General features: G+C 39.5%; 1 protein-coding gene across 1 annotated transcript in view; it reads left to right on the forward strand.

The window, feature by feature from the left end:
- Window positions 1–21,666, forward strand: part of LOC139722169 (uncharacterized) — a 91,509-nt gene extending 69,843 nt beyond the window's left edge. Inside the window, exons 3-5 of the mRNA XM_071633485.1 lie at window positions 2,972–3,188; window positions 6,337–6,552; window positions 21,449–21,666. Of these exons, the coding sequence (XP_071489586.1) occupies window positions 2,972–3,188; window positions 6,337–6,552; window positions 21,449–21,658 (643 nt within the window). The 3' untranslated portion in view covers window positions 21,659–21,666. The remainder of the gene's footprint in view (window positions 1–2,971; window positions 3,189–6,336; window positions 6,553–21,448) is intronic.
- The last annotated feature ends 3,101 nt before the right edge of the window (window positions 21,667–24,767 follow it).

Genomic DNA, 24,767 nt, shown 5'->3' on the forward strand with positions numbered 1-24,767 from the left:
TGGTCTGTCTCACATTAAAGGTCGATGCTTATGCATAGCGAGCTGTAATCGGCCGTTTGCCATTTTGTAATGGCACTTATATGCAACCAGTGTGCAGTTTCCATACTGTTTTCTTTCCCTTCCTCTTCATGCTTATCTTCTCCCTCGTTAAACTGTAGACTATATTTGTCTGACCATGAAACCCTGATAATTTTGTCATACATTAATCTCCTAATTTAGGTATTAGTGTGTTCTTCAGACTGTGCAGTGATTTGCCCCTCTCTACATAGAAAACCTTCCTCAGAAACTAAGGCTGCGTTTATCTAAAAAAATTCTGAGGCAGAATCACGATCCTAAACGCATTTGAGGCATTTTCAGGGGTTAGATAAACGCAACCGTGTTTTCAAACGCGTTTAGAAATGCCGTTTTGAAACGCCTTTCAAAGGGCATTTTGAAACACCTTTCAAAGGGCATTTTGAAACACGTTTGAGACCACGATCGCCATTCTATGAGTAGATGAACGCATTGCCGTTTTGAAACGTGTTTATATCTCAAGGTCAAACCCAGCTGTTTCCGGTTGTGCTCTCTACCCGTTATATGTGTGTGACTGATGAGGCATGTGCGGTGGTATGCAGTTGACCTTTACTTCCCGGGTCAAACGGCGCAAAGCAGCTGCGTAGTGACACCACTCGAATTGTATGATGGCTAAATAAACGCAGCACCCTGAGAATCGCATTTCAAACCACGTTTGCAAACACCGTACCAAACGCGTTTTGAAACGTGATTCTCTCTCTCAAGTTAGATAAACGCAGCCTAGCAACCAGATGTGAAGAGTTTGAGTGCAAAATGAGCTAACTCCACTCTTGTCTGATTTAGATAATTGCTATTGAACCTGCTAAAAACAAAGAAAATAAGACATATTGAACATTTTTTAACATAACTTCCAGAATACTCCTTGTCATCAAGTAAGTATCATTGGAAAGGTTTTAATATTTTGCTCTATCTGATGGACTAACTTTAAAAAGTTTGGAAATGGCATGTATCCCCTCTTTAGATCAAACTCTTATATGCTCAGCCTATTTCATAATTACTGCCAGAATGCTTTGAAACAAATAGGACCAAAGAAATGAATTTTGTGCCAAGCTTATCCATATTATACATCTCCATCAGGACCAAGGGGTCTGGCTAAACTGTTATTACAAATGTTTGATTAAAGTTGTCTAGGGGACAATCCCCTCCCTCAGAGGTGGATGTTGAACAACTTGCAAAATGAGTCGACTGAATTCTTTATAGCAATAAGCCAAGGTGCACATGCAGCTGATCATAATATGGATAAATACTATTGTATTCCAGGTGGATGAAACGATTCTTCCATCATTTCTTTTTTTAAACATACACTTGTACCGGGGAGTGCATCGCAATTGTGATGAAAAAAAAAAATGAATGTAGGCATGACCAAGACATAGTCAAGACAAGGAATAATTATGTGCATTTTCAAAAATTGCTGACTTGTGGAACAGGCATGGCTACCAAATCACAATGCACACAATATAATAAAGATAACACCTTTGTACGTTGGTTTGATACACTCCTGGCTGGGTAGTATTTGTACAAGGTCACATCATGAAAATAGACTCACATCTGATCCAGATTCAGATAATCAAACATCATTATAACCTGATTGATTTCTCGTCCATTATTGTGCCCTCATTGAACACTCATAATAGATGATTTCCGTTTTGAAAGGTTGACTTTCTGATGTCATAATGGCATTAACTCACTTTGCGTAATACACTATCATGGCCAATTTGAAATTTGAGAGAGCACAGTTGCAGTTACTGCTCTGCGATGGGAGGCTTCCATCAGGCCCATCTTTTTTGCTGTGACCTTGAGGGACAGACATTCAAGGACACACACTTCCCCCTCTACCAGTTGCTCGATGTGGAGACAGAAAAATTACATTCATAAAGATTGTATTGTGTGAGCCTTGATTGGGAAGCTCAGATGGGGTATACGTTTTAACCCTTTTAGCAAATGAAGATTCTGTACATAATGGCCCGTTGTTCCCTTGAGGGTACAGCAATATTACTCTCATTTCGACAACTTTCTAAATTATGCAAAATATCTCACTGCTTGTCTATTATAAGTTATGTTTATTTGAAAGCCTAGTAAGACTTTACAAAGAGACAGGTGTGTTATAGTTTAAGTAATTCTAGCATGCTTTTCTTGACCTTTGACCTCTTTCAAATTACATGATATATTCTATATGAAAACAATCAAAATGGTAAAGCATAGAACTATTAAAAAAAGAGTGGACCGGTGGTTTTAGGCAATTCAGTTACTAATGGGATAAAGAGAGCATCTTGCCTTTATGATATCTTGCCTTTATGATAGCTGTTAAATGGGGACTTACATGTAGTAGTATGGATTCCATTTAAAAGAAAGAAATCAATGAATCTAACCTTCAGAGGACTTCTTCTTCTTCTTTCAATAAAGTACAGGCCACCTTGTGGTGTATCAGCGTATTGGTGGTTATCAGACATTTGCAGATGGGAAAATCAGTGAATGCATGAAGTGGATAAAAGAGGGCAAGAATGCATCTTTATTTTGCTCTCTACTGAATTTAGATTAACATATTAATAGAAAACTAAAGCAATTACTTCCTGGTCTTTCTTCTGACCCAAGCATCTCCTTCCCAGAGGGTCAAACAATTTGTGCACATATCCATGTCAAAGGAGGACATGCTGTAGAGAGTGAGTTGATAGTGTAAAGCTGAAACGTCAGACCTCATACAGATGGTCATCAGGATTATTGTTAAGATATTTGACGTGCTTAAAGATCGAAAATTGTGAAAATACAATTGGAAGTACAGAAAAACTGCTTAGATTGTAATTAGAACAAAAAGCAGATCATCTATTCAATAATGTATATCATTTTAGGATTTTTTTTTTTTCACTGCCCATGTTTCATACATTGTACATTTTCTCCTCAGTTTTAACTCCATGGTCAACGACGCTCCCATGTGCAGGATATGTCATGAGGGCCCCCTCCCAGGCAATGACCTCATAGCGCCATGCCGGTGTGCAGGGAGCCTCAGCTACCAACACCGCAAGTGTCTGGAGCAATGGTTGCAGACTACGGGCAGAAGTGCTTGTGAGCTGTGCCACTTCCAATTCGCCACCGAGCGCAAAGGGCAGGCCTTCTCGGAGGTATGGTATCTGGGCTGACCACTTCTTGACCACTGCAGATTTCATGACTTGCTGGTCCACCTCTGTTAATACCTTCTGACAAGTCAGAAAGGGGATTTGTGACCGTGAAAAGGGATTTTTACCTTGAAAAGGGATTTTTTATTCTTGTTTCATTCTGAAACCTTCAAAATCATTGGCAAAGTGGGAGTTTTATTTTAAAGCAGTCTTTACCACATCATGGTGGGTGGCAGCATTGAAATGCACATCACAGATTATTATGTTTCTTCTCTTAATGTATGCCTGCATTTATGATAGATATCCTTGTGAAATGTAATGAGAAAGAAATAATCGCATCCCTTATATTATGCTATTGTGGAAATGTAGTAAATTTTGCAATGATGACTTCTAATAGGGAAGAGGTAGTAATTGCAAAGACAATGACCAAAACCACCAGTCACCTTCTCTTTTATTTTTTTTATTTTTTGCTCTTTTTTTTTTTTTGGAGGGGAGAGGGTGGAATGGGAACCAATCAGCCAGGTAGTCTTTTGGAGGATGACATTGCTGCAGTGCCTTGGTTGCATTTATGGTGTTATGAATGATGTGACTGTTTATGAAAACACAAAAACTTTAAAATCACATTGCTTTCCTAGGGTCCAATTTCATTGAAACTTCTGTCTGTCTGTTTTATGCATGTTAAAACTCTGTTTAATAAAGTCAGCTTTAACATTGAATGCATAATCAAGTTAGTGCATTTGAGCATGAGGAATTGAGCTAGATAAAACAGATTATGTTTCCTTTTTATACCCCCGCCAAACGAAGTTTGAAGGGGGTATATAGGAATCGTCGGGCGGTCGGGCGGTCGGGCGGTCGGTCGGGCGGTCGGTCCATTGCAAATCTTGCGTCGCGAACTACTTCCTCAGTTTTCAACCGATTCCCATAAAACTTGGCACAGATGTGTGCCTTGGGTTGTAGATGTGCAAGACGTATTTTTTGACAGTACCCAAAAGTACGTTGCCATGGTAACGGCATATTATGGGCAAAAATGGGTACAAATCTTGCGTCGCGAACTCCTCCCACAGTTTTTGATCAATTTTTATGAAATTAGGTACAGATGTTCATCTGAATATGTTAATGTGCAAGACACATATTTCCGCAGTGGCAAAAAGTGCGTTGCCATGGTAACGGCATGTTATTGGTAAAATATAGGGCAAAATGCTTCATGGCAAAACTGCTTCATCAGTGTTCTTCCAATTCTCATGGAATTCATATTGAATGTTTGTCTTAGGATATAGGTCAGCATGACACATTTCTTGACAGTGACAAAAAGTATATTGCCATGGTAACAGCTCACATATTATGAGCCAAAATGATGGAAAATTTTGTGTTGCAAACTACTTCCTCAGTTTTTGCCCAATTTCCATGAAACTTGGTACAGATGTGTGCCTTTGGTTGTAGATGTGCAAGACGCATTCTTCGACAGTACCCGAAAGTACGTTGCCATGGTAACGGCATATTAATGGCAGAAGATCAAGGAAAGATCTTGCGGATTTAACTACTTCCTCAGTTTTTTGACCAAAGCTTATGAAATGTTGTTTTGACCAAAGCTTATGAAATGTTGTTTGGCGGGGGTATAACCAGTCGCTGTAGCGACATTTCTAGTTTTTTTGGGCTTTCCTTTTAACATTTATTAAAGTTTAGTGTCAACAGACAAAGAAGAATGCTACAGACTTGTGTAAAAGACCTGAAGCAAGATCCTGTGTGAAGTCACTTACTTCTGCAATGAAACTTTAGTGGGAAACCATGCTCATGAAATTTTAGTGGGAAACCATGCTCATGAAATGTTCACTTTTCCAGTACAGTCACATGAACATTCAGTCGATGACATAGGAAGGAATCAATTTGTAGATTCTTGCTGGTACATGTTTCATCTTTATCTTGCGCAATTGGTGTCATGCACAGTTTATCATGTGATAGTAATGTGTGATTGTTAAGGTTCAACTAGTCATTACTTGAAATCTTGTCAGACTCTTGTAATACTGTAACACCCTTAAAGTCTGAAGAACTGTTTTTTTTTTCTTTTACTCATCATAGATGTGTGTGTGTGTCTCTCTCTTTCCCTCTTTTGTCTGTCCATGTTTTATTGTACCTTTTTACCTCCATCAAGGAGGGTATGTTTTTCGTGGTGTTGGTTAGTTTGTCTGTGTGCGAAATAACTCAAAAAGATGTGAACGCGTTGAGATGAAACTTGCAGGAAAAGTTAATAATGACACAAACAGATGATGAAGTGTTGGTGGTGATCCAGGAATTTTTTTTGGGTGAAATTTTGAAGGATTTTGTATATTTTGGCAGGGTGCACACTAACCCATATTTTCTACTGATCTGACCTGCCTGTCGGACCAGTAGGTACCCAATTTTTCCTTTTTTTACTGTTCAACATTCCTGAAAAAGTTACTGGTCCGACAGTGATTTTTGCTGGTCAGGGACCATTGGACCAGAGCCAGTGTGCAGCGCTGCTTTTGGCAAATAGGGTCATCGATGAACTTCGGAGTTTAAGCTGCGCATATTTGAGGTTTGCATACGCATACTAAAGCGCACGCTCTGCTCGAGGAACCGCGCAGCAGGAAGCTGATGAGGTAAACACCTCTTAACTTTTTTTTTATCATTGGAAAATTTGGTGATTTCCACATGGGTGCATGGGTGGAAATGAGCTGCTTGGCAGAGGTCTGCGCTCTCTGAGTGCTTTTCTAGTTTTTTATGTTTTATTGGTACTCTCTTTATGCATGTGTCTGTCCATCTGTTTCCATTTTGGGGTCTTTGTCTCTCTTTTTCAATATCTTTTTCCTCACTCCTATCTCTCTTTCGCTTTCATTTTTGTTTTTGTTGCTTCTCTTTTCCTGTTTATCTGAAGTATCAATATAAATGTTTACCTGCATGTCAGTCTGTCTTTAAGAGTCTGCTTGCCTCTATCTTTCACTTTCAACTCTATCCCTCTTTCTCTTCCTGACTGTATAACTGACTTCGCTTTTGGTCTTTGTTTCTGGGTTTGTTGATTTGTTTGGTTTGTTTGTTTTTTTTGGTTATATAATCTCTTCCATCCGTCTCTTTCACCTTCAATTTCACTTTATCTCTCTCTCTCTCACACTGTTTATCCTCATCTCTTGTCCTGCAGTGGATAACCCAGCCCGAGAGGACCAGAGACCGGAGGAACATCCTGACAGATTGTGGATGCTTCGCTCTCCTCACTCCACTGGTGTGCATCTCCGCCTGGCTGTGTTTGAATGGAGCCTACCACTACTTGAACGTCTACCAAGGGCGTGGCCTGGAGGGCCTGGGCCTGGTTGTCCTGGCAACTATCCTCATCCTCATCTATCTCTTCTGGAGCCTGGTAAGAGACTGGAGAATCATCCACGTGAAAAGAAAGTAGACATGTGATGTGTTCATAAGACTTGATCGGTAGCCACTGACTGTGGATTCCAAAGTGAGTATGTGTCAGGTGCAGTATCACGTCCAACTACTGTAAAACCAGAAATTTTAGCATGCATGAAACTTTCACAAGGAGCCGAGATTCGCGAAAGTAAAATACATGTGAACAATGTTTGTCTGCACAAAGCATTGAATGCCAGTGGCAATTTGCAAAAGTTTCATGCCATCATGACAAAGGCCATCGGCTCTCATTCGCAAAAGTTTCGTGCCACGAGTGTTTCTGGTTTTACAGTACCCTCTCATATTCAGAATGGGTGCGTGGCGTCACTTGTTGCTATGCCACAGTGGTCCTGCCATTGTCATCCGTGATCCTGGGGGTTTAGCGTGGTAGTAAGGTACGTCATCAGGATTTCTTTTGGGATCGATGAACAGTATGGCATGGTTACGACTGCAGGACATCTTCCCAAGAAAGTCTGACGTGCTGCCTTGGCGATGAACTTCTTGCAGGTGGCTCGAAGCAGAGTTCTACGCACATTGAAGTAGAAAGTGAAAAATATGTTAGTCCTGTCAAACTTTACGATAGCTGAACCTGAAATGTAGTGTCTGCAATGCTAAAGTAGAATACTGAAAACGCTCATGGAAGTGAAGTGAGTTTGAATAATGAAGGGACCAGGATACCTTTGAAAAAGTGTCATTTTGATCTGTTTGGTGTCAGAGATTTTTTTTCCCCCCTGCTTTAAGTGATTTTTTTTTTCTTTTACTCAATTAGGTATAAATCCCAATTTACTATCACTCATCGTTGTCATCGCAGCATACTCTGTCAGAGCATAGCTTCTCTTAGGGCATCATACTATAAGTCCCAAGTATACATGGGCACGTGTCTACGGGAAATGCGTGCTGTAGCAAAATCAGTTCATCCTCAACGGGTTAATGGTGCCATGATAATGACATGCAGAAAGTGGAAATGCTTTACAGATCAGATTGTTGGAAGCAGCAAATGATTTGCCGGCACCAATTAATCCACTTTGCTGTGCAACACGTCCCTAAATGGAGTTGCAGCATATTGTTTTGAAATTTAGTCGCTTCAAATCGCAACGTTCAGGAAGGGGTGTGGCACGTAATGTCTCTGAGCAATGATGCATACATTTTGGAAAAGTGTCAGTGCATGCTCTCTCAACAAAAAGTTTTAAAAATATTTCTGAAAAAGCAAACATTATGTATCGAGATAACCCATCACCATGTTGTTGCAGTTGTCCCTCCTGGTGTCACATGGTGGGGTGGCATTAATTACAGAACATTAGGTCAGACGTTACAGACAGATTTATGGCATGTGTCCTTTGACTGAGAAACACTTTATTGCTATATTGTTCTCTTTGTTTGCTGTTCAATGTTGTGTACTGAATGCGTCTTAATGTCGCACATCCACCCAAAATCAAACCGAAAGTTTCAGAGTAGTCGTGACAATGGGCCCTTTGAATGATAAAACACGCGCCGGCAATCAAGGTCACCTCTATCACTTTTGAGACGCCCTCAGCAGACGCTGTGTCAGGAAACCTCTCGACCTGATCATATGCTCATCAGACTGTGTGATTAATGGATCCACAAAATAATTACCTGCCTTATTAGGCAGCTAGATATCGCCTCGATGATATTGGAGGCGATAACAGTTGATGACGTTAATGATGCTGGCTGCTTTACAATCCCTGGCATTGCGTGCTCCCCCATGCATTGAGGGGTGATAGTGCTTTCAATAGTTGATGGGTAATCTATATTTCTGAGAGGCTCATCTGGAAATGTTTATATCTGTCTGTCCACTGTGTGTATTGTCTGTCTGTGGTGCCTGTCTGTCTCTGCCTTCTCCTTTTTACCCGGTTTGCATGGTATGTTGGTTCGTCTTGTCTGTGCGCGTGTCTCTCTGTCTGTCAGTTTGTTCTATCAGCCTCTGTCATCCATCTGTTGACTGCGTCACTGTCTATCCCCTGTCTGTATGTCATGTTCCATGTGTCTTGTCGGCGTTGTGTACCTGCCTTGGCCCGCCTGTCTGTTCGTCTGCCGCGTCGTGAGCCCTTTTAATGTTATGTGCACAGTACATGTTCTCTGCATGCACAAGAGCCATACTCACACATACACACACACACACACACACACACATAATGTGGAATGCGTGGCGCTCATGGGGGAAACATATTTATGGAATTGGATAGCAATGATGATTATGAGCCCTGATTGTCTGGTTCCCACGGTAACGTCTCTAATAGACCGCATGAATAATGTGTATTTGGGTCGGGGGGGGGGGGGGGAGGGGGGATGGTTCAGTTGAAACAGATCAAGCAGACCCTGGATGAACAGGAGACACAAAGCAGAATTGCTTTTTCACAACGATGTAACAATATCTTTGACTCTTTCATATTTTATATATAAATATATAAGCCAGAATTTACATATACCAGTAATACATTTTTCCTTCCAGCACTTCGTATCCCCCAACTGTGGGTTTTATCTTCATTGGCAAAGCATTCTTTCTTTTCCATAATTTTCCCATTTTTGTTTTTAAGTTGTTGCAAGATCAATGAAGTATTATGCATTTATCTCTGTAAGCAGTGGTGAGGATGGCTACTGTGATCGTGGTACTTTCTAGAATCAGTTGTAAATGAAATGATTGCTCCTGTGGTAAATGTTCAATAGCTGTTCTCCAGGCTTATAAAAATTGAATTTGATCTTGTAATGCTTACTTTTGAAAGGGAAAGTGGGAAGAAATTTTCTTTTCTGCAACTACAGATCAGCACAAATTGAAACTTGATTAGGCAAATATGCTGGAGAGATGGCAGTAGATTGGAAAATGCAATTAAGGGTATATATAAGCCAATTTTTATGCTGCACAACTCAGATGTTGAAAGTTGGCTCACGTGTGAGGCTTGTGTGGAGTAAGTTCGATTACTGAAGAGAAACTTCTGTTTTTGTGTCTGATCGTTGCATCATGCGAAATCAGTGAGTTTAAGAGGATACCTGCCAGAATGGCTGCTACCTGTTAAGCCCTTTTTACACGTGTGTTTCTTAACCCCGTACTTTCTCTGACCCAGGACTATCGTTAGTCCCGTACCAAGTTTTTCAGCTTTTTACACTCGCCAATTAGTCCCGTACTAAGCTCTTGTCCGGGGCTAAGGAGAAAATTGACCTTTTTACACTCGTATTTCTTAGTCCGGTACTTTCCAAACCACATGAATATTCATGATTACACTGTGCACTGTACACGTACACGCACGCACCGGCAGCACTTGATCACCTCATTTCTGATTGGTCAGTGGGGGTCGGACTTCGTCTCCGTCGCTTAGCCCGGGATTATTTTTTCGTTCTGTTTACACTCGCTTGCTTGGCACCGCAATTGCGGGGTTAGCACTGCAATTGCGGTGCTAACCCTGCTATTTTGCAGGGCCAGATAGTACGGGACTATCGGTGGGGCTAGCCCACTTTGGCAAAAACAAGTGTAAACAGAAAGTGGGCTAAGGAAAGTCCGGTACCAACGGTGGGGCTAAGGACCCCCCTTAGCCCCATTTAGTCGATTATAAAGTTTTGACCCTACGGCCAGAGAATTATTTTGGGGTGTAGAATCACTCCAGAATGATGCAGTCATTGCTATCATTAAAATATGCACACACTTTCTTATTCTCTCTCTCCCCTGCCTGTCTGTTGTATCTCATTTCCGGTCCTACTGTGTGTAAGATGGACGTTTGTTGTGACGGCTCTGTTTTTCCCCACACTGGTGTAGGTGTTCTAGGGGGGTCTCCTGTTGGTGGTGCTACTGTTTTGACAGAAAGGTATACTTTCATGACGCTGAAATGTATACGTCTAGTTCCTTCAGGGGGTCTTAGTGTCTTGTCAGGCATAATGAGAACTGGTGGAGGCACTCTTAATGTCTGGAAACAAGTTGGCAATTATGTGCAGACAAGGTAACACTTTAAAAACCAGTTTCACAACGCTATACATGTCGCAGCCTGGCGCCTGCATGCTGGCTGATTGTGTCTGCGAGAGCGTGGTCGGACCCTGGCGTGTGGGTGAAGGCTTAAAGCTATGGTGTCAATTACCCCCCTTTTTATCTATCGCGTGCGGTGTCTACACTCCCATCAGCACACCGTGAACAATAGTTTTGAGAGGGGCCTGGATCGGCAGCAGACGATGATGTGTAACCATGGTAACAGACAGGCATGAGTGATGGAATTCATGGAGGATGAAGTGATCACATTTGCATTGCTATCAGAAGAACGAAAAGGGAATCAGACATTCAACGTCATGAGTAAAGCACCTCGCTCTTTTCAACACAGTGCAGTACCTTCTTGTTTTTAAATATTGTAGACCTGTCATTCTCGTCTGGTGCATGATAGATCCATGTGCAATATATTCTTGGTCACTCCAATTTTAAGTGATAACATTGTGAAATGAATCTTATGTCTGAAAGGTGTTGACACATACAGTAATTGTGAAAGTCTCCTAGACTATGGTTAACTGTCCATGAGTAATGGTGATAGTGCACTGATGGCATTCATAGGGAAACCCGTTTTATGTGTGACCATGTGTAGCTTTGGTTTCATTTAGAGATATGACTGTTCAATATGTAGCATTTATATTTTCTTTAAAGTAAATAAAAAAAACCCCAACCAAACAGATGAACGTAATACAAATGTTGAGCTGATAAAGAGAGAGTGGCCGAGAGTCACTGGTAGACCTACATGTATTCATAAGTGGATTGTAACTGAATGTCCATCTTATATTTGTTTTTACTTGTCTGGAAATTGGCCAAACTTCTTAATAGAATCCTAGCTTTGAATTTATATCCCTAAAAACGGTTCTTCTCCATTTGATTTGTTAAGGATCAATATATAGGCCTCCATGCTTTCTTCATCAAACTGTATTTGACAAGATGGCCTGAATCAAATGAATATAATGTGCTTGTTTGTATATATGAATATCTGTATGTGTATACATAATACTTCAGCACAACTGACAAGGTAAACAGCTAATCCGACAGTCATAGGAAAGCGCCATGGTTGGTACCACACAGTAGAAACTTTTGTTTTCCGTTGCAGGGACAGTAAACATCATGTGTGACAATGCCCACTTCCCAAAGTAGATCCACATTCTCGTCTTTAAAGTCATGCCTGTTTTTTCTAAAAAAAAAAAAAAAAAAAACATAAATACATTCTTGATGCAGATACCGTTAAGCCATAAACCTCCGTACTACAAAACAAGTAAATCTTTCTTTCAGGAACACAAAATTGTAGGCTGTTTCTTGCTCAAATGTATTGGACACTTGTTCATTGAGCCCTTGTGTCAAGTGGTAATATTTCTTTCACACCCTGCTGATGCCTGGATTTCTCAATCTTGTTATTTGCACTGTGTGTGCAAACAGCCTTTAGTGTGCACCGCAAACGCAACAGCTGTTGCATGTTCCAATGATGGAATGACATGATGCATGCATTCTCAATAGATCACCCTTTTTTTCTTTTTTCCAGAAGCAAGTGTTGCCGGGTGCATTTATTCTCAATTTACGAATAAGGCAGAATTAGCATTGTGAAATGGTGATCCAAAATGCTGATCTAAAATGTCGTTCACAAGGCTACTGTCAGCCCAAACCCAAGCAAGGAGGTTGAAGAGATGGAGTAACAACAGAGTTATTCCCTTTGATCTATGTTCGAAGCCGCCGCTCAAAAATATTCGAAGCATGTGCCAAACAGGATCTGCCGCGCCAATACGAAGACAATTGACTCATGTCTCATTGCATAATCACCAGCCACTTTCAAAGGAAGTGATGTCTTTGTGATGGTAATTACTTTTCGCTATCCCTTCTTATAAAAGCTAGGTGGAACAGACACGAGGATGCGTGAACAGAAATTGAGGAAAAAATGCTGAAATGAAGATGAAAATTACTCGACTGGGCATACGCGGGCACTAATCTGATATATCTATCAATAAAGAATTATACTTGAAGATTATTACATGTTAGTTTCACTATGGAAATTAAGTCGAAAAGTGATAAAACCAGCTTTCCAGGATGGTACAGTTTTAAACATTTTCACATAATACAGCTCTGATTTACACTTTTGCGCAAATTTCTGAATGGAATTGACTTATGTTTTACATGCTTTATTATTAAGTGAAATTTTATTTCATTTAATAAATAAGCAAAATATGGCCAACGTTATGATAACGTTCAAAATGAATCTTCAGATTGCTCAGCAAGACGGCGGCTTGGAACATCGATCATCAAAGGCACAAGTGCACCTGTGGAATTCTTTTGTACATCAATAGAAATCTGACAACTGTTTGAATAATTACAGCCAGTTGGAACTCGCATGTATAAAACCTCCTTGACCCAAGTGTAATTTGTGGCTTGAGTGAATGCAGCAATACAGTATTAGTAGAACACACCAGTGGAATTTGAGGAAAATTAGACTATCCATTTAAAAGCTGCAGAAAGCTCATCAGTTGGGGAGATTGTACAATAGGAGATTTTAAAAGCTTCAATTTTTTAAAATTTCAGTGCTGCCATTGCTGGATGAAAAGACTACAATTGTTACTGACCTCATACCACTGCTGGACAACAATGTGAGGAAACTATAAAGAGAACTCAACATATTTTCACTCTGCAGGCATAACGAAAGAGCACTTGATTTTAGTAATACATTGTACCTCTTTTAGAAAGCATGGGGTAATGTATGACAATAAACAGTCCAGGGAATGTGTACTTTTCATGAAAAATAAAGTTCTCTTTATATTTTCTAAATGATCTGGATGTCCTGTGGTGACATCACAAACTGTTGTAGTGTTATCATCCAGTCATGGCAGCACTGAATCTTCCAAAAACTTATAACCGTAGAACAGACTGTGATTTTCCTCTAACCTCATTGATGTGCTCTACTATCAAAGAATCCTGTATTACTTAGTCCACATTTGGTTTCCTTCTCCTTTAGTACTCGGCATGCCATATTGATTTCTTGTCCATACGTATGTGTGTGAAATGTCTGCACATTTTACTCATCGGCACTGAAATGGTTAAATGATGAAACCAACAGAGTGATCGCGATGAAGCACAAGTCAGCATTTAACAAGTTGATTTTCAGCATTGATGCACCAGTAGTGCACATTTGCCATGAATGGATTAATGGATCATTTAACCATTATGATTTGCAGCAAGCCTCGCATTTTGACAAATCGTGCAAACAGTTTATTGTATAACAAAATGGTAAGATAAACATGTAGTTTACAAGAGAAAAAACACTAATTGCTCCTAGCAGTAATTTCAAATATACAGCTACATGGTAAACTAACAGAAAATCATAAAAACATACTTTTTTGTATTATTCAGCATAAAAATTCCTCTCACTACACAAATGGCAAAAAAAAGAGAAAGAGAGGTGCTGATTGATTATCGTTATAGTGTTTGTGTGTGTGTGTGTGTTGGGGGGGGGGGATATGCGTGCATCTCTTCATATTTTAGACACACTGTGTAATCTTTACCCAGTATTGCGATACCACCCATTTTTTGCATGTGTGATAACACAGCAGGGACATAAGTGTGAACATAAGAGTTCTTGATGAATGACTATTTCCTTAAATGGTGAGTGGACATACAGGAAGATGGAGATATGTGCAAAAGGTTAGACAAAGACAATTTCATCGTTAATCGAAACTGTCTTGTTTTTTTTACCCAAATGTCTGAATGCAAAGCAGGGTGTCGATTTCACATGGTCCCTTCCAGACCACGTCTGTCGTTGAAGTAGGTCTCCCAAAACGATCAGTCATCAGAAGGTCAGGCAAGCCTGAGGTAAACCTTTGGTGAGCTCCAAGGAGTCTCCATAGACAGCTTTGAAACAGAATAGAATTTGAATACTAGGTACAGTAGTACATCTGTAAATTGCTGGAATTTTAGCGAACATGTGCATGAGTGTGTCGTGCGCAAATATAAAAAGAAACTTGTGTTTAGGTGTATAAATGTTTCATAAGAATGACAAGTCAATTACAAGTAGATCAAGGACATGAAATGATAAAAAAGTTGGAGTTCAGTTGAAGAAAATCAAACTATAAAGTAATAGTGTTTACCTATACATTTCCAAGGACACGTGATGATTTATATTGCATGTTGATATGTATCGTACAAACTGCCAGGATTTCATCATTTCTTCCAAATTGCATAAAGGGATCTCTCCTAAGCATATAGCTATACATTCATGTGTTTGTGTGTGTAAGAAAAACTTTGTAGAAGCTCATGTATATTTCAAGGAAGAGATATTTTTTTCACTTTTTCTCTGCAAACCACATCATCAAATTAATATGCTGTGAGATTCAGTTTATGTAAAAGTGTAATCATGCACCTTTTGTTTAATACAGTATGAATGACCAATTTCTAAAGATTTAAAAGAGTTTAAAAAAAAACCCAAACAAACAAAACAAAGGGTATTTTTTTTTTGAAGATTTAACTTTTACTCGGTTTATTCTTAGCCACCTTACCTTCATCATCATCACAGACCTGATTATCATCATTATTATCATCATCATCATCATCATCGTCATCATCATCATCATCATCACTGTCGTTGTCATGGTCGCCCATCTCCATGACACCAAATCCATTTTCACAATGCTCTCCACTTTGCTAAAGTTCTCTTTAACACTGGTAGCTTATTCCCCATCATTCTGGGGTCAGACCACATTGAGCTGCAGCCTTCAGCTGATAATCTTTGCCAATGATTGGTGATGCAGTGTACCCGTGGGCACTCCTAATCCAGACAGGAGTACGTCATCATCAGGGCAGATACGTGTAGGGGACAGGACACGGTGACCACTTTATAGGACAAGTATGACACATGATTTGGGTGATTCGCACTGATACTGCCAGCAACATACTTTTATTAAAGAGCAATTCTAGGAAATGTCTGTACGTGTCACTATTCATGTGACTAGTCATGTGACTATATAGTCATGTGAGAAGAATTTCATATCAGTTAGCTGAGAGCTGCTTTGCTTCTCCCCAAAGGGTAGTTCAGTGTGTAGCATTATATCTACAAGTTTGTTCAGTCTTACAGGAGAATGGAAGTGGTCGTATAGTCAGTTTTGCCCATGTGGATTTCTTCCATGCCTCTAATACCTGGAAAGAATTCCTACTTCTTTCTTCTTTCAGTGTATGACATGTATATTGGGAAAGAGAGTGACTCATCAGAAGTAATACTGTAAAACATGATATATTCGCGGCATGAAAATTTCGCGAATTGGAGCTGACGGCCTTTTTTGCAGCATGAATTTTTCGCGAATTGCCACTGGCATCCAGTGCATATTGTGTAGGCAAGAAGCTTTCGCGTGCATTTTAATTTCGCAAATTTTGGCGCTCGCGAAATTCACAAAATTAAAATGCACGCAAATATTCCTCGTTTTACAGTATTACAAACAAAACAAACACATTCATAAAGGAACACTTAATGTCTTCACAGTGTTTCAATTTCCTTTGTGCATACCTGAGTGAAGTTATAAAATGGATTTTTTTTGTTTAAATACTGGAAAGAATTTTGCATCATGCCTCCTTTGCCCTTTAATTTTCCAGAAAAAGTTAGCACATGATGTGGAAGATGTGTGGAAAGGAAAATAGATTGAACTGGATCAGTTTTTATATCATTTTTGTTCAGCTACTGAAATGAAAATGACTGTACATTCCTGCTATGCCACAATTTTGTCAAAAAGGAAATCAGGTGATACCTGTTGAAGTAAAGAGTAGACTGCACTTTTGTTTTGATACCAAGTAGTTTAACATTATTCACAAACCCATATCCACCATGATCTTTACTCTCTGTCCATAGGGTTCGGCAAAAGTTCAAGACACTTGAATTACTCTGTTAATATCACATTGGACAAAATTTTAGCAAATTAGGCTCTTGCACTGGCTTTTGCAAGACCAGAGCACCGACATCCCAAAATTTATGGCAATAAGTTTACCTTAGCATACCTGTTGCACATATCATTTAAGTTTTGTGCATGTTCAGAACTAAGCATGTCATTGTAATGGGAATTCTGAACAAGTTAAAAGTTAGTCTTAAAAGAAAGAGTGAAATTTTTCATGCACAACAGTGAAAATTTTATCCAGATTAAATGAAAATTAGGGAAGGTGTGAAATTGCCAATTTTTACAAATCAGTTCTTGAACAGTCATTATGAATATGGAAATAAGTGAGTTGATGTCGTTGCCTCACAACTTGCCATATACACATAGTTTGTATATGAAATCTTGACATTTCTAGCCTTTTTGTTCAAACTCAATTATACTCCAGTCTCTAATCCTATCATATCTGACTGATCAGTATTTTGTAGAACTTAATTCAGCCAGGAGTAACATTATGTTTTACATTTTTGTCGCAGAAGAATTGAATTTTGTCAATGTAACAATTAATGGAAAATTGTGAGGTGATGGTGTCAGCAGCTCACTCATTTACATATCATTGCTGGGGTGACAAGACCTTGTATCTCAGATTTTGGTAAAACTGTTTTTTTTTTTAATTAATGGTCAGATGATCTGTTAATTTACGTCCTGTCCAAATCCTAGTTGTCTTACCCCAAAAAAGAAGCAACCACAGCATGTCAAAAGAAAGTCTATCCCATTTGATATAGTGCTTTGGCTGCCATGTTTTGTTTGTTTGTTTGTTTGTTTGTTGTTGTTTTTTTGCTCTCCTGAACATTTGACATTTTGTAGCAATACGAGGTCTTGTCGCCCCAGTGACGTTATTCATATTGACTGTTCAAGAACTGTTTTTAGAAAATGTGTGAAACTTCACTATTTTTAATTTTTCTCTTTTTAATCCAATTTTGATCAAATTTTCACCGTTGTGCTTGTAAAATTCTACTCTTTCTTTTCAGTCTAACATTTACATTAACAGCTACAGATGAGATTTTATAAGAAGCAGTGTTTTGCTGTCATGGTTGGCCTCTCAGTTTAGTTATCATTAGGTTTTGTGCTAGTTTTTTTTTAATTTCTTTTTAAGGTTAAAGTATTCTGGGCTGTCCTGTTTTGATTTATGAAGCAGATTCTCCTGTGCAAGAAGGTGCAACTGTTTAGTTTTCCTGGACAAATTTTGCTTCTTTCCTGCGATGGGGAAAAAAAAGAAGCAGATGAGCGCGATGTTGAATTCTGCATCGCGTTCGTGTGGCAGACAATAGGAAGCAAAGCTGGCCTCATTTTCAAGTACCGGTGTGTGTACACTCCACTGTTTGACATTTGATACGTCCATGCTCTCTTCTTCCCTTTACCAATTACACACCTGTTGTGTTCTTTCCAATAGTTCAACATCTTAAAACCAGGCCAGGTGTTGTTCAGTGTGTAATTGTTTTGTTTTTTTTTTTTGTTTATTTTTGTTTGTCTGTCACTTTTCACCCATAAATATGTGACTGTATAATAATAATCATGTCCTATGTATGTACATATTTATGGCTGTATTCAACTTTGTAAATGCCACTTCCTATGACTGCATTTAAAAATGCATAAGAGTTACTATAAAGTTCATGTGTGGGTGTGCATTTTTCATTTGTTCAATCTGTTTATCTGTCTGCCTATCTATCTATCTGTCCATCGACAACATATCTGTCTTTCCTGGAGAAGTGTTTATCTCACAGTCCTCTACTTTGCATGCAACTGTTGTCTTGATAAAGGTGTGGTCATTCTATGTTCAAGTTTTTCTTTTTTTGACATTGACCGAGTGCAGTAATATCAAGAGATCTTGTTTTCCCTCCTGCAGACAACAGGGCTTCTTGGAAGTCAATTATATTTATCTCACAAGCATTCTTCTCTTTTGTTTTATTTCTTAATCGATGAAAGGCTAAAGATTGTCACTCTGACAAGGTTACTTCCTATCTGTGCAGTATACAGTATAGAGCCATACCTCGTCTTTGTTGTACCGTGGCTAGATAGATAGCTGGGTTCTTGCATGCCTCATTTTCTATGCGTGGATATAGATAGAAAGAGGCATAGCATTACTCTGATAGATACATGACATGTGCCCTCTCTGCACTGGCTGCTCTACTCTTCCAGGTTATTCACTCCATGTCTTGGCGGGGCGTGTTCACACTGACAATGTATCATCGGCCCTACAGCTGAGGGTTTAGCATACGGATAAAAAGCGCGCAAGGGCTTGGCCATCTCTCTCCGTTTAGACTTTATAGAATAAACAGGAGAGTAGTTTTAACCGCACAGAGAGTAGCTAACTGCACTTGGTTCGCACAGAATTGTTCTAATTTGTAGATTTTAACCCATTGAGGACGAGTCCCAAGTATACTCGGGCAAGTGTCTATGGGAAATGCGTGTTGTAGCAAAATCAGCCCGTCCTCAATGGGTTAATGAGTGTATTGCATCAAAGTTTTGTCTATGTAGGTTCAATTTTGGTAAGAATATGCATAATTCATTGTCATCATTTTATTTGTCAGGATGCAGTGTGCAAACTGGTCGTGATCATAAGTCCCACCTATAGCATCTGAGCATTTTCCTTTTAATTCTTTTTTTCACATAACGGTATATGTTTTATTTTTAAGGAATGGAGCATGACTGCACCTGCAGCAGCACCATAATTTTTGTTTGTTTGTCTAATCATCATGAAGTTTTTGTTACTGTAAAGAAACAGAAGGCCATTTCTACCTTAAACCTGGGGAGATTTATTTCATATTGGGATGGACAGTTGTAGTGTCTCGTCTCTAAAGAGGCACAAAATCTCAGCTATCGATGCTCTCTCTGTCAAGACAAGCATCTAAACCTGGCGGAGAGCTGCCAATGTGAATACAGCGAGGGGAATCAGACTTAATGCGTGGGTAGAACAACATCACTTGGCGGGATCTAGGCCACGAAATGAGGCAGCTCATAAACGTGGAGAGAGGGATCGAGACATATTTCCATATCTCATGAAAAGTCGTCTGTGCGTCACATTCGGCCCATTGTATGGTAATTGCCTGCGCCGGGGAGAAAGGAGGGAGAGAATCTAATAATGGAAGACGGGCAGAGCCGGGGAAGGAGGTTGGTGGAGATCGGGAAGGGGTGGGGGATGGGAAAATCGCATCTGTGTTACCGACACCAGCACACTAACCAAGGGGCTGCGGTTTGTAGATGCCTCTTTCCATTTCAATTGGACAGATGTTTTAACAAAAGACATTTGATTTGCTGCCCCACTTCCTCAGCAAATGAGTCAACGCGCATGCATTCAGCCGTCAATAAATTGGAACTGAAGAATATGATTTCATTCAGTGGTCACCCGAATGAATTGATCTCGATTCTAGAATAAGTATGTCATTTTCCCCTATCTTCCATGCATTCGCCATAATCAAGGGATTACTGCTTGCGAAATATGATTTGCAGCATCTAGGAGATTGTCGCATCCGTTATTTGCAAAGAAAGCAAGAATCAGGAACAACAAGCATTTATTTTTTTTTGTACGTCTAGCAGACAAGCAGTTCTGCCCGTTCCAACAGGATATACACAGATGTCTTGGTTTGTTTCACATGGTCTATGGAAATTAGGCACAAGTTTCTGTCCCGAAATGTAATTTGATAACCTGTAGTAGGGCATTTCTGAGTAGTCTAGGAAAGGTGAGTTGTATTCTTGATGAGCAGCAAATCAATTTGATTGGCGTCTCGGGAAATGTTTCATTAAGATTATCAGTGTGACTTAATGTTAGTAGTTTGGTGATGATACCGGACAAAGCATGAAATAGATATAAAACTTTGTTCCTCATGTCAAGTTTTCTATATTAACATCAGTTTTTGCAATGAACATTTGCACCTTATCTTACGTAGATTTTATTTTCCCTGTTTTTATGCCTCCGCCACGAAGTGTCGCCGGAGGCATTATTTAAAGCATTGTATTGTTGTATGAAATCATTTACAAATATTACTTGAATTTTTTTTTCAGTATGAAATGCCTTTTGAATGATAGTAGAAAATAGTGTTGTTCATGATAGTAGAAAATAGTGTTGTTCATTGTTTTTCAAAAATCCTGACTGTGTCTCCCCTCCCCCCCCCCCCCCCCCCCCCCACAGACACATACAGCAGTTTGTCCTTGTGGACTGCACAGTGGTGATTTTTGTACTGCAATACAAAATCTCAAGACTTGAGCTTGCAAAAAAATACATAATGTGCTAAAGCGCCATCTATGGTCTTGAGCATTACAGTGAAGCCAAAACCATGTGTGGGTTTGATGGGCAAATTTTAGCATCACTGCCAGAGAATGGCAAGAACTCCATCAATCAGTGGACCCAATCTCATATGGTCAGAACTCTTAGGTAGTCTCATGGTAGCCAGACGACAAGACTTCACAACATTACATGGGTGCAGACATCTGTTTTTAATGAGTAATATCTTAAACTTAAGCATGTCTGACATTTATGGTATGCTCTCAGTTTCTAAGAATGAAATAGACATTGAGCATCAGCATATCAAGACTGATGAAGTTCTAATTATACCAATAACTGCATGTGGAAGTGGTCAAGAGTTATATTTGTACATTGTATGTGTTATGCGAAATCATAATGCTCAGTCCCAAACATTTTCTTAATTGTTTTGCAAGAAATATAAGAAAAGTGGCTCATCATTTTCTTTTTACTTCCAACTTTGTTTTATAACCTTTTTTTTTTTTTTTCAAATATCCAAGTTTCTAAGATTAAAATATGTGATGTATTCAAATTTTCATATCATTTAGATCCCTGAAGCCAGATGAGTAAAGCGTTTCTACAAACAACATCCTTCCTGGAGTTAACATGTTATTATCAACCTCCCCAATATTGATAATCATTTGTCGGATAATAAAGAAGAACTTTGTCTTATTTTTATCTTTTGCTTCTTTTCCAGATGTCGCTACGATACCACTGTGTGGTGTGGAAGAGATGGAAGCAGGAACACGAGAGCATCCATGTCGTCATGGCGATGCCGGGCTGCGGGCAGAACCACACCAAGTCCCAGCTCCAGAGCCTCCTACTCCCACTACATCCAGTGAAGATGGACCTCCCCATCTCTTTGAAGAGCCCCACCCCACCCTCCACTCCATCCCTTCCAACGTGACTGTTTTTTCCTGGGGCACGGGGGTGCAGCCGAGGGGCATCACGATGTGTTGGTCCTCATCCCGAGCAACGTAAAGACACCAATGAGCAACCAGTAGGCGTTAGCATGATATGTAAGATGTCCTCTGCTCAGATGAAATGCTCACTGACAGTGGCAAGCCCGTGGTAACACAAGGAAGACTGTGACTGGCGGCAGAGTGTCCCCTTTCTTCAAGTTAGAATGAGTTCTACACGAGTGTACATTTCATCTTTGCTTCACTACTCGGCCCGTCACATTCACTGTATTTACTTTGTTACTAAAGTAAAAAGTGTACATGCATTCATACGTCTATTTATTTTATAAGAGTATGCTTGTGTGTTTTGTTTGGTCATTCGTTTGTTTGTTATGGAGGCAAGGATATCAATATAATATTATTGAATAAATGCTGGTACCAAAATTTACCGATTTGAGAGGGAAACATAGCAGTAAGGGGCCCATTATTTGTGTTGCCAATATGAAGTAAGTGCAAATTGTACTAAAAAGAATGCAATGCCAAACCACCATGTGTGGTGTCTTAGAAATGGGCTATTGCTATGAAAGACTTTTACAAGTATGCCCAAAGAAGAAAGCAACAGCGTGTATTAAAACAAAATTGATGAAAATGGAATTTCTTTACACAGCGCTCAGTAATTTCATGGAGGCAATCCTGTGGAAACCGTGATTTTCCAGTTATATAATTCTGTCCCTCAAAGTAACATGGATTTGCAAATACCAAAAGTGACGACAAGGTTAATGAAAGAAGAAGACGAAGATTCTTTTTAGTCTTTCAGTAAATGATTGTGTGAAGAATAGAACCCTCAATGATGAAATGTTCACTACTTAAAGGATGTTATTAGCGGCACTGTAGGTATGGATGAATGACATATTCCAGCAAAGACTGCAGATATAGTTTGACGTGCAGCTGTTATTTGTTACATCTCGCCGTGTGCAGAATTGATTCTGCATTCAAATGTTGTTTCTCTGAATGTTAGTCTTGTGGGAGTTTGTCCATGATGTCTCGAGTGCGTGGCATCGTGGGATTTCATTCCACTAGTTGGAGCTGTTCGTACTGGATTGTGAAAGGAATATAGTTGTCTCGATCTTCAGTATCTCTACGTTGTGTGGATACAATGTGCCTTGTTGTCTCCCTGAATGCTTTGTAGGTCTCGTGAAAAAACAGAACGACGACAGTACCATAGAGGGAACGCTTGTCTTTGAAAGGGAGGTCAAGATCTGATGGTTGATTTGGGGTGTTGCATTCAGGCCTTGCCCTGTGGCCCTCTCCTTCAGAGAGGTCTTCATAGTCCACCAATCACCAATAGGCTTTTGCAAATGATTGTGTCAAGTGTGGAATTTGAATTGTGTAACACACAGCTTGGCGACTTCTTGAGGTAGAAAGCTGGACCAAGTTCCTCCTGGATGGTATGACCACCAGAAATAGAAACTTCCGACAGAAAAATCAAATGAAAAACAGTGAAAAATGTGCAGCTCAGTGAAGCTGTGATCAAAATTTGATGAATACATACTGGTAGTTTAGATTCAAAAGTCAAGCAGACGCATGTTCTACATGTTCATTTAGTATCTCTGAGATGATTGCAATTTCATGAGTGATAATTTTGTCTGTGTTATGAAATTGTGGCCTATGAAACATTTTGGACATCTATTTGTTGTGAAGAAATTTACATTTTTGATAATTGTGCAAAAAAAAAAATGCCAAAACAAAAATTGAATGGTCATACATTTGTCCATACTTTCCTGTTTTTTTCCTCAAAATTTCTGATGCACTATCGCTTCTATGTCACTGCAGTAGATCTTTACAGGAAGTCATTGTGCCGAAAGTATACAGAACACTAAACTTGAATAGTTCAATGGTTCATATTAGGCGTGGAGAAAACTGTTGTAGGCATTTTTATGCGTCCGGAAAAAGCAAATGGGTGTTCTGTGTGTAACGAATAGCAAGCTGTTGATAGAAGTACAGTGGTAGCTTGTTCATTGTGGAAGGCAAGAAAAGTCATTTGTGTGGATGTTTGTGAAGAGGTCAAGAAAACTGCTGTGGAATAACCTCCATACAATGCTCTAAGCTAGTATACTGTGGTACTTGACAATTCTCTAACTGCTGTCAGGGAGATGTCCAAAGTGTTGGTTTTTGTTTGTGTTCACATTTGTGTGATTAAGGTTGTTTTCACACATACCGAGAGTGCGTAATTTGAATCATGATTCTAGTGATGCATTACTCGAATCATAATTCAAACGACGCATTTTGGCCATGTGTATGCAAACTGGAATCGTGGAAGGTGATTTGAAACATAATTCAAATCGCTACGTAAATGACGGTCCAGAGGTGTTTTCCAGAGACAATTCTCCAGAAATGTGGAACAGTCGTGTGTACGAATTCACCTTAAAATCATGTTCTTGGGGGGCAGAGCTTACAGTGACCTTTCAACCACTTCTGCAGAAAAACCATGCTCCTTACCACCCAAGAGTGATTATGATGGGAACTCGGAAAGAAGCCGCACCTCCTCTTCCTGCTCTAAAATAAAAACAAAACAAAACTGCAGAATGGGCGAGCCTTCGTCGGTCGTGTGTACTGATAATAATTCTAATTGTAATTGGAATGGTGAGTGTAATTCAGCATTGCTATCACATTTCTTGACCTTTGTGAAAACAGTCAAAGTCACATCAGTCTTGAATGAAGGCCAGTGTCTCCTCTGCCTCCTGCCGTTGTTGTTTTTTTTCTCTCTCTGCAATAGTAATACTCTGAATTCTTTTTTTCACTGTTAGAAGGAGGGAGTTTACTCTCTCACAATCAATTCTCTCAAAAGGACTGATAGGGTTAAATCTATCTACCACAAATCGACGGGGGATCAACAGCATACAGGTAATTAAATTACATGAAGTCGCCCTTTTGATAATTTGAAAGAATGGCTATCATCTCCCAAACACGAGACACTGTCCTGTTTGCGATTATCTCATATCTGATAATATGTGCTCAGATCTTTCAATAAGATATATGGGGAAAGAAGTGATTTCTCTGTGTTCTTTGTTTTTGTTTTTTTACAATTGCTGAAATCTTTGGTTTATTTGAAGCAGA

Source organism: Diadema antillarum, unplaced genomic scaffold, assembly GCF_040938485.1.
Source record: "Diadema antillarum isolate AM-2024a unplaced genomic scaffold, OU_Dant_1.0 scf00000159, whole genome shotgun sequence".
Taxonomy (NCBI): Eukaryota; Metazoa; Echinodermata; class Echinoidea; order Diadematoida; family Diadematidae; genus Diadema; species Diadema antillarum.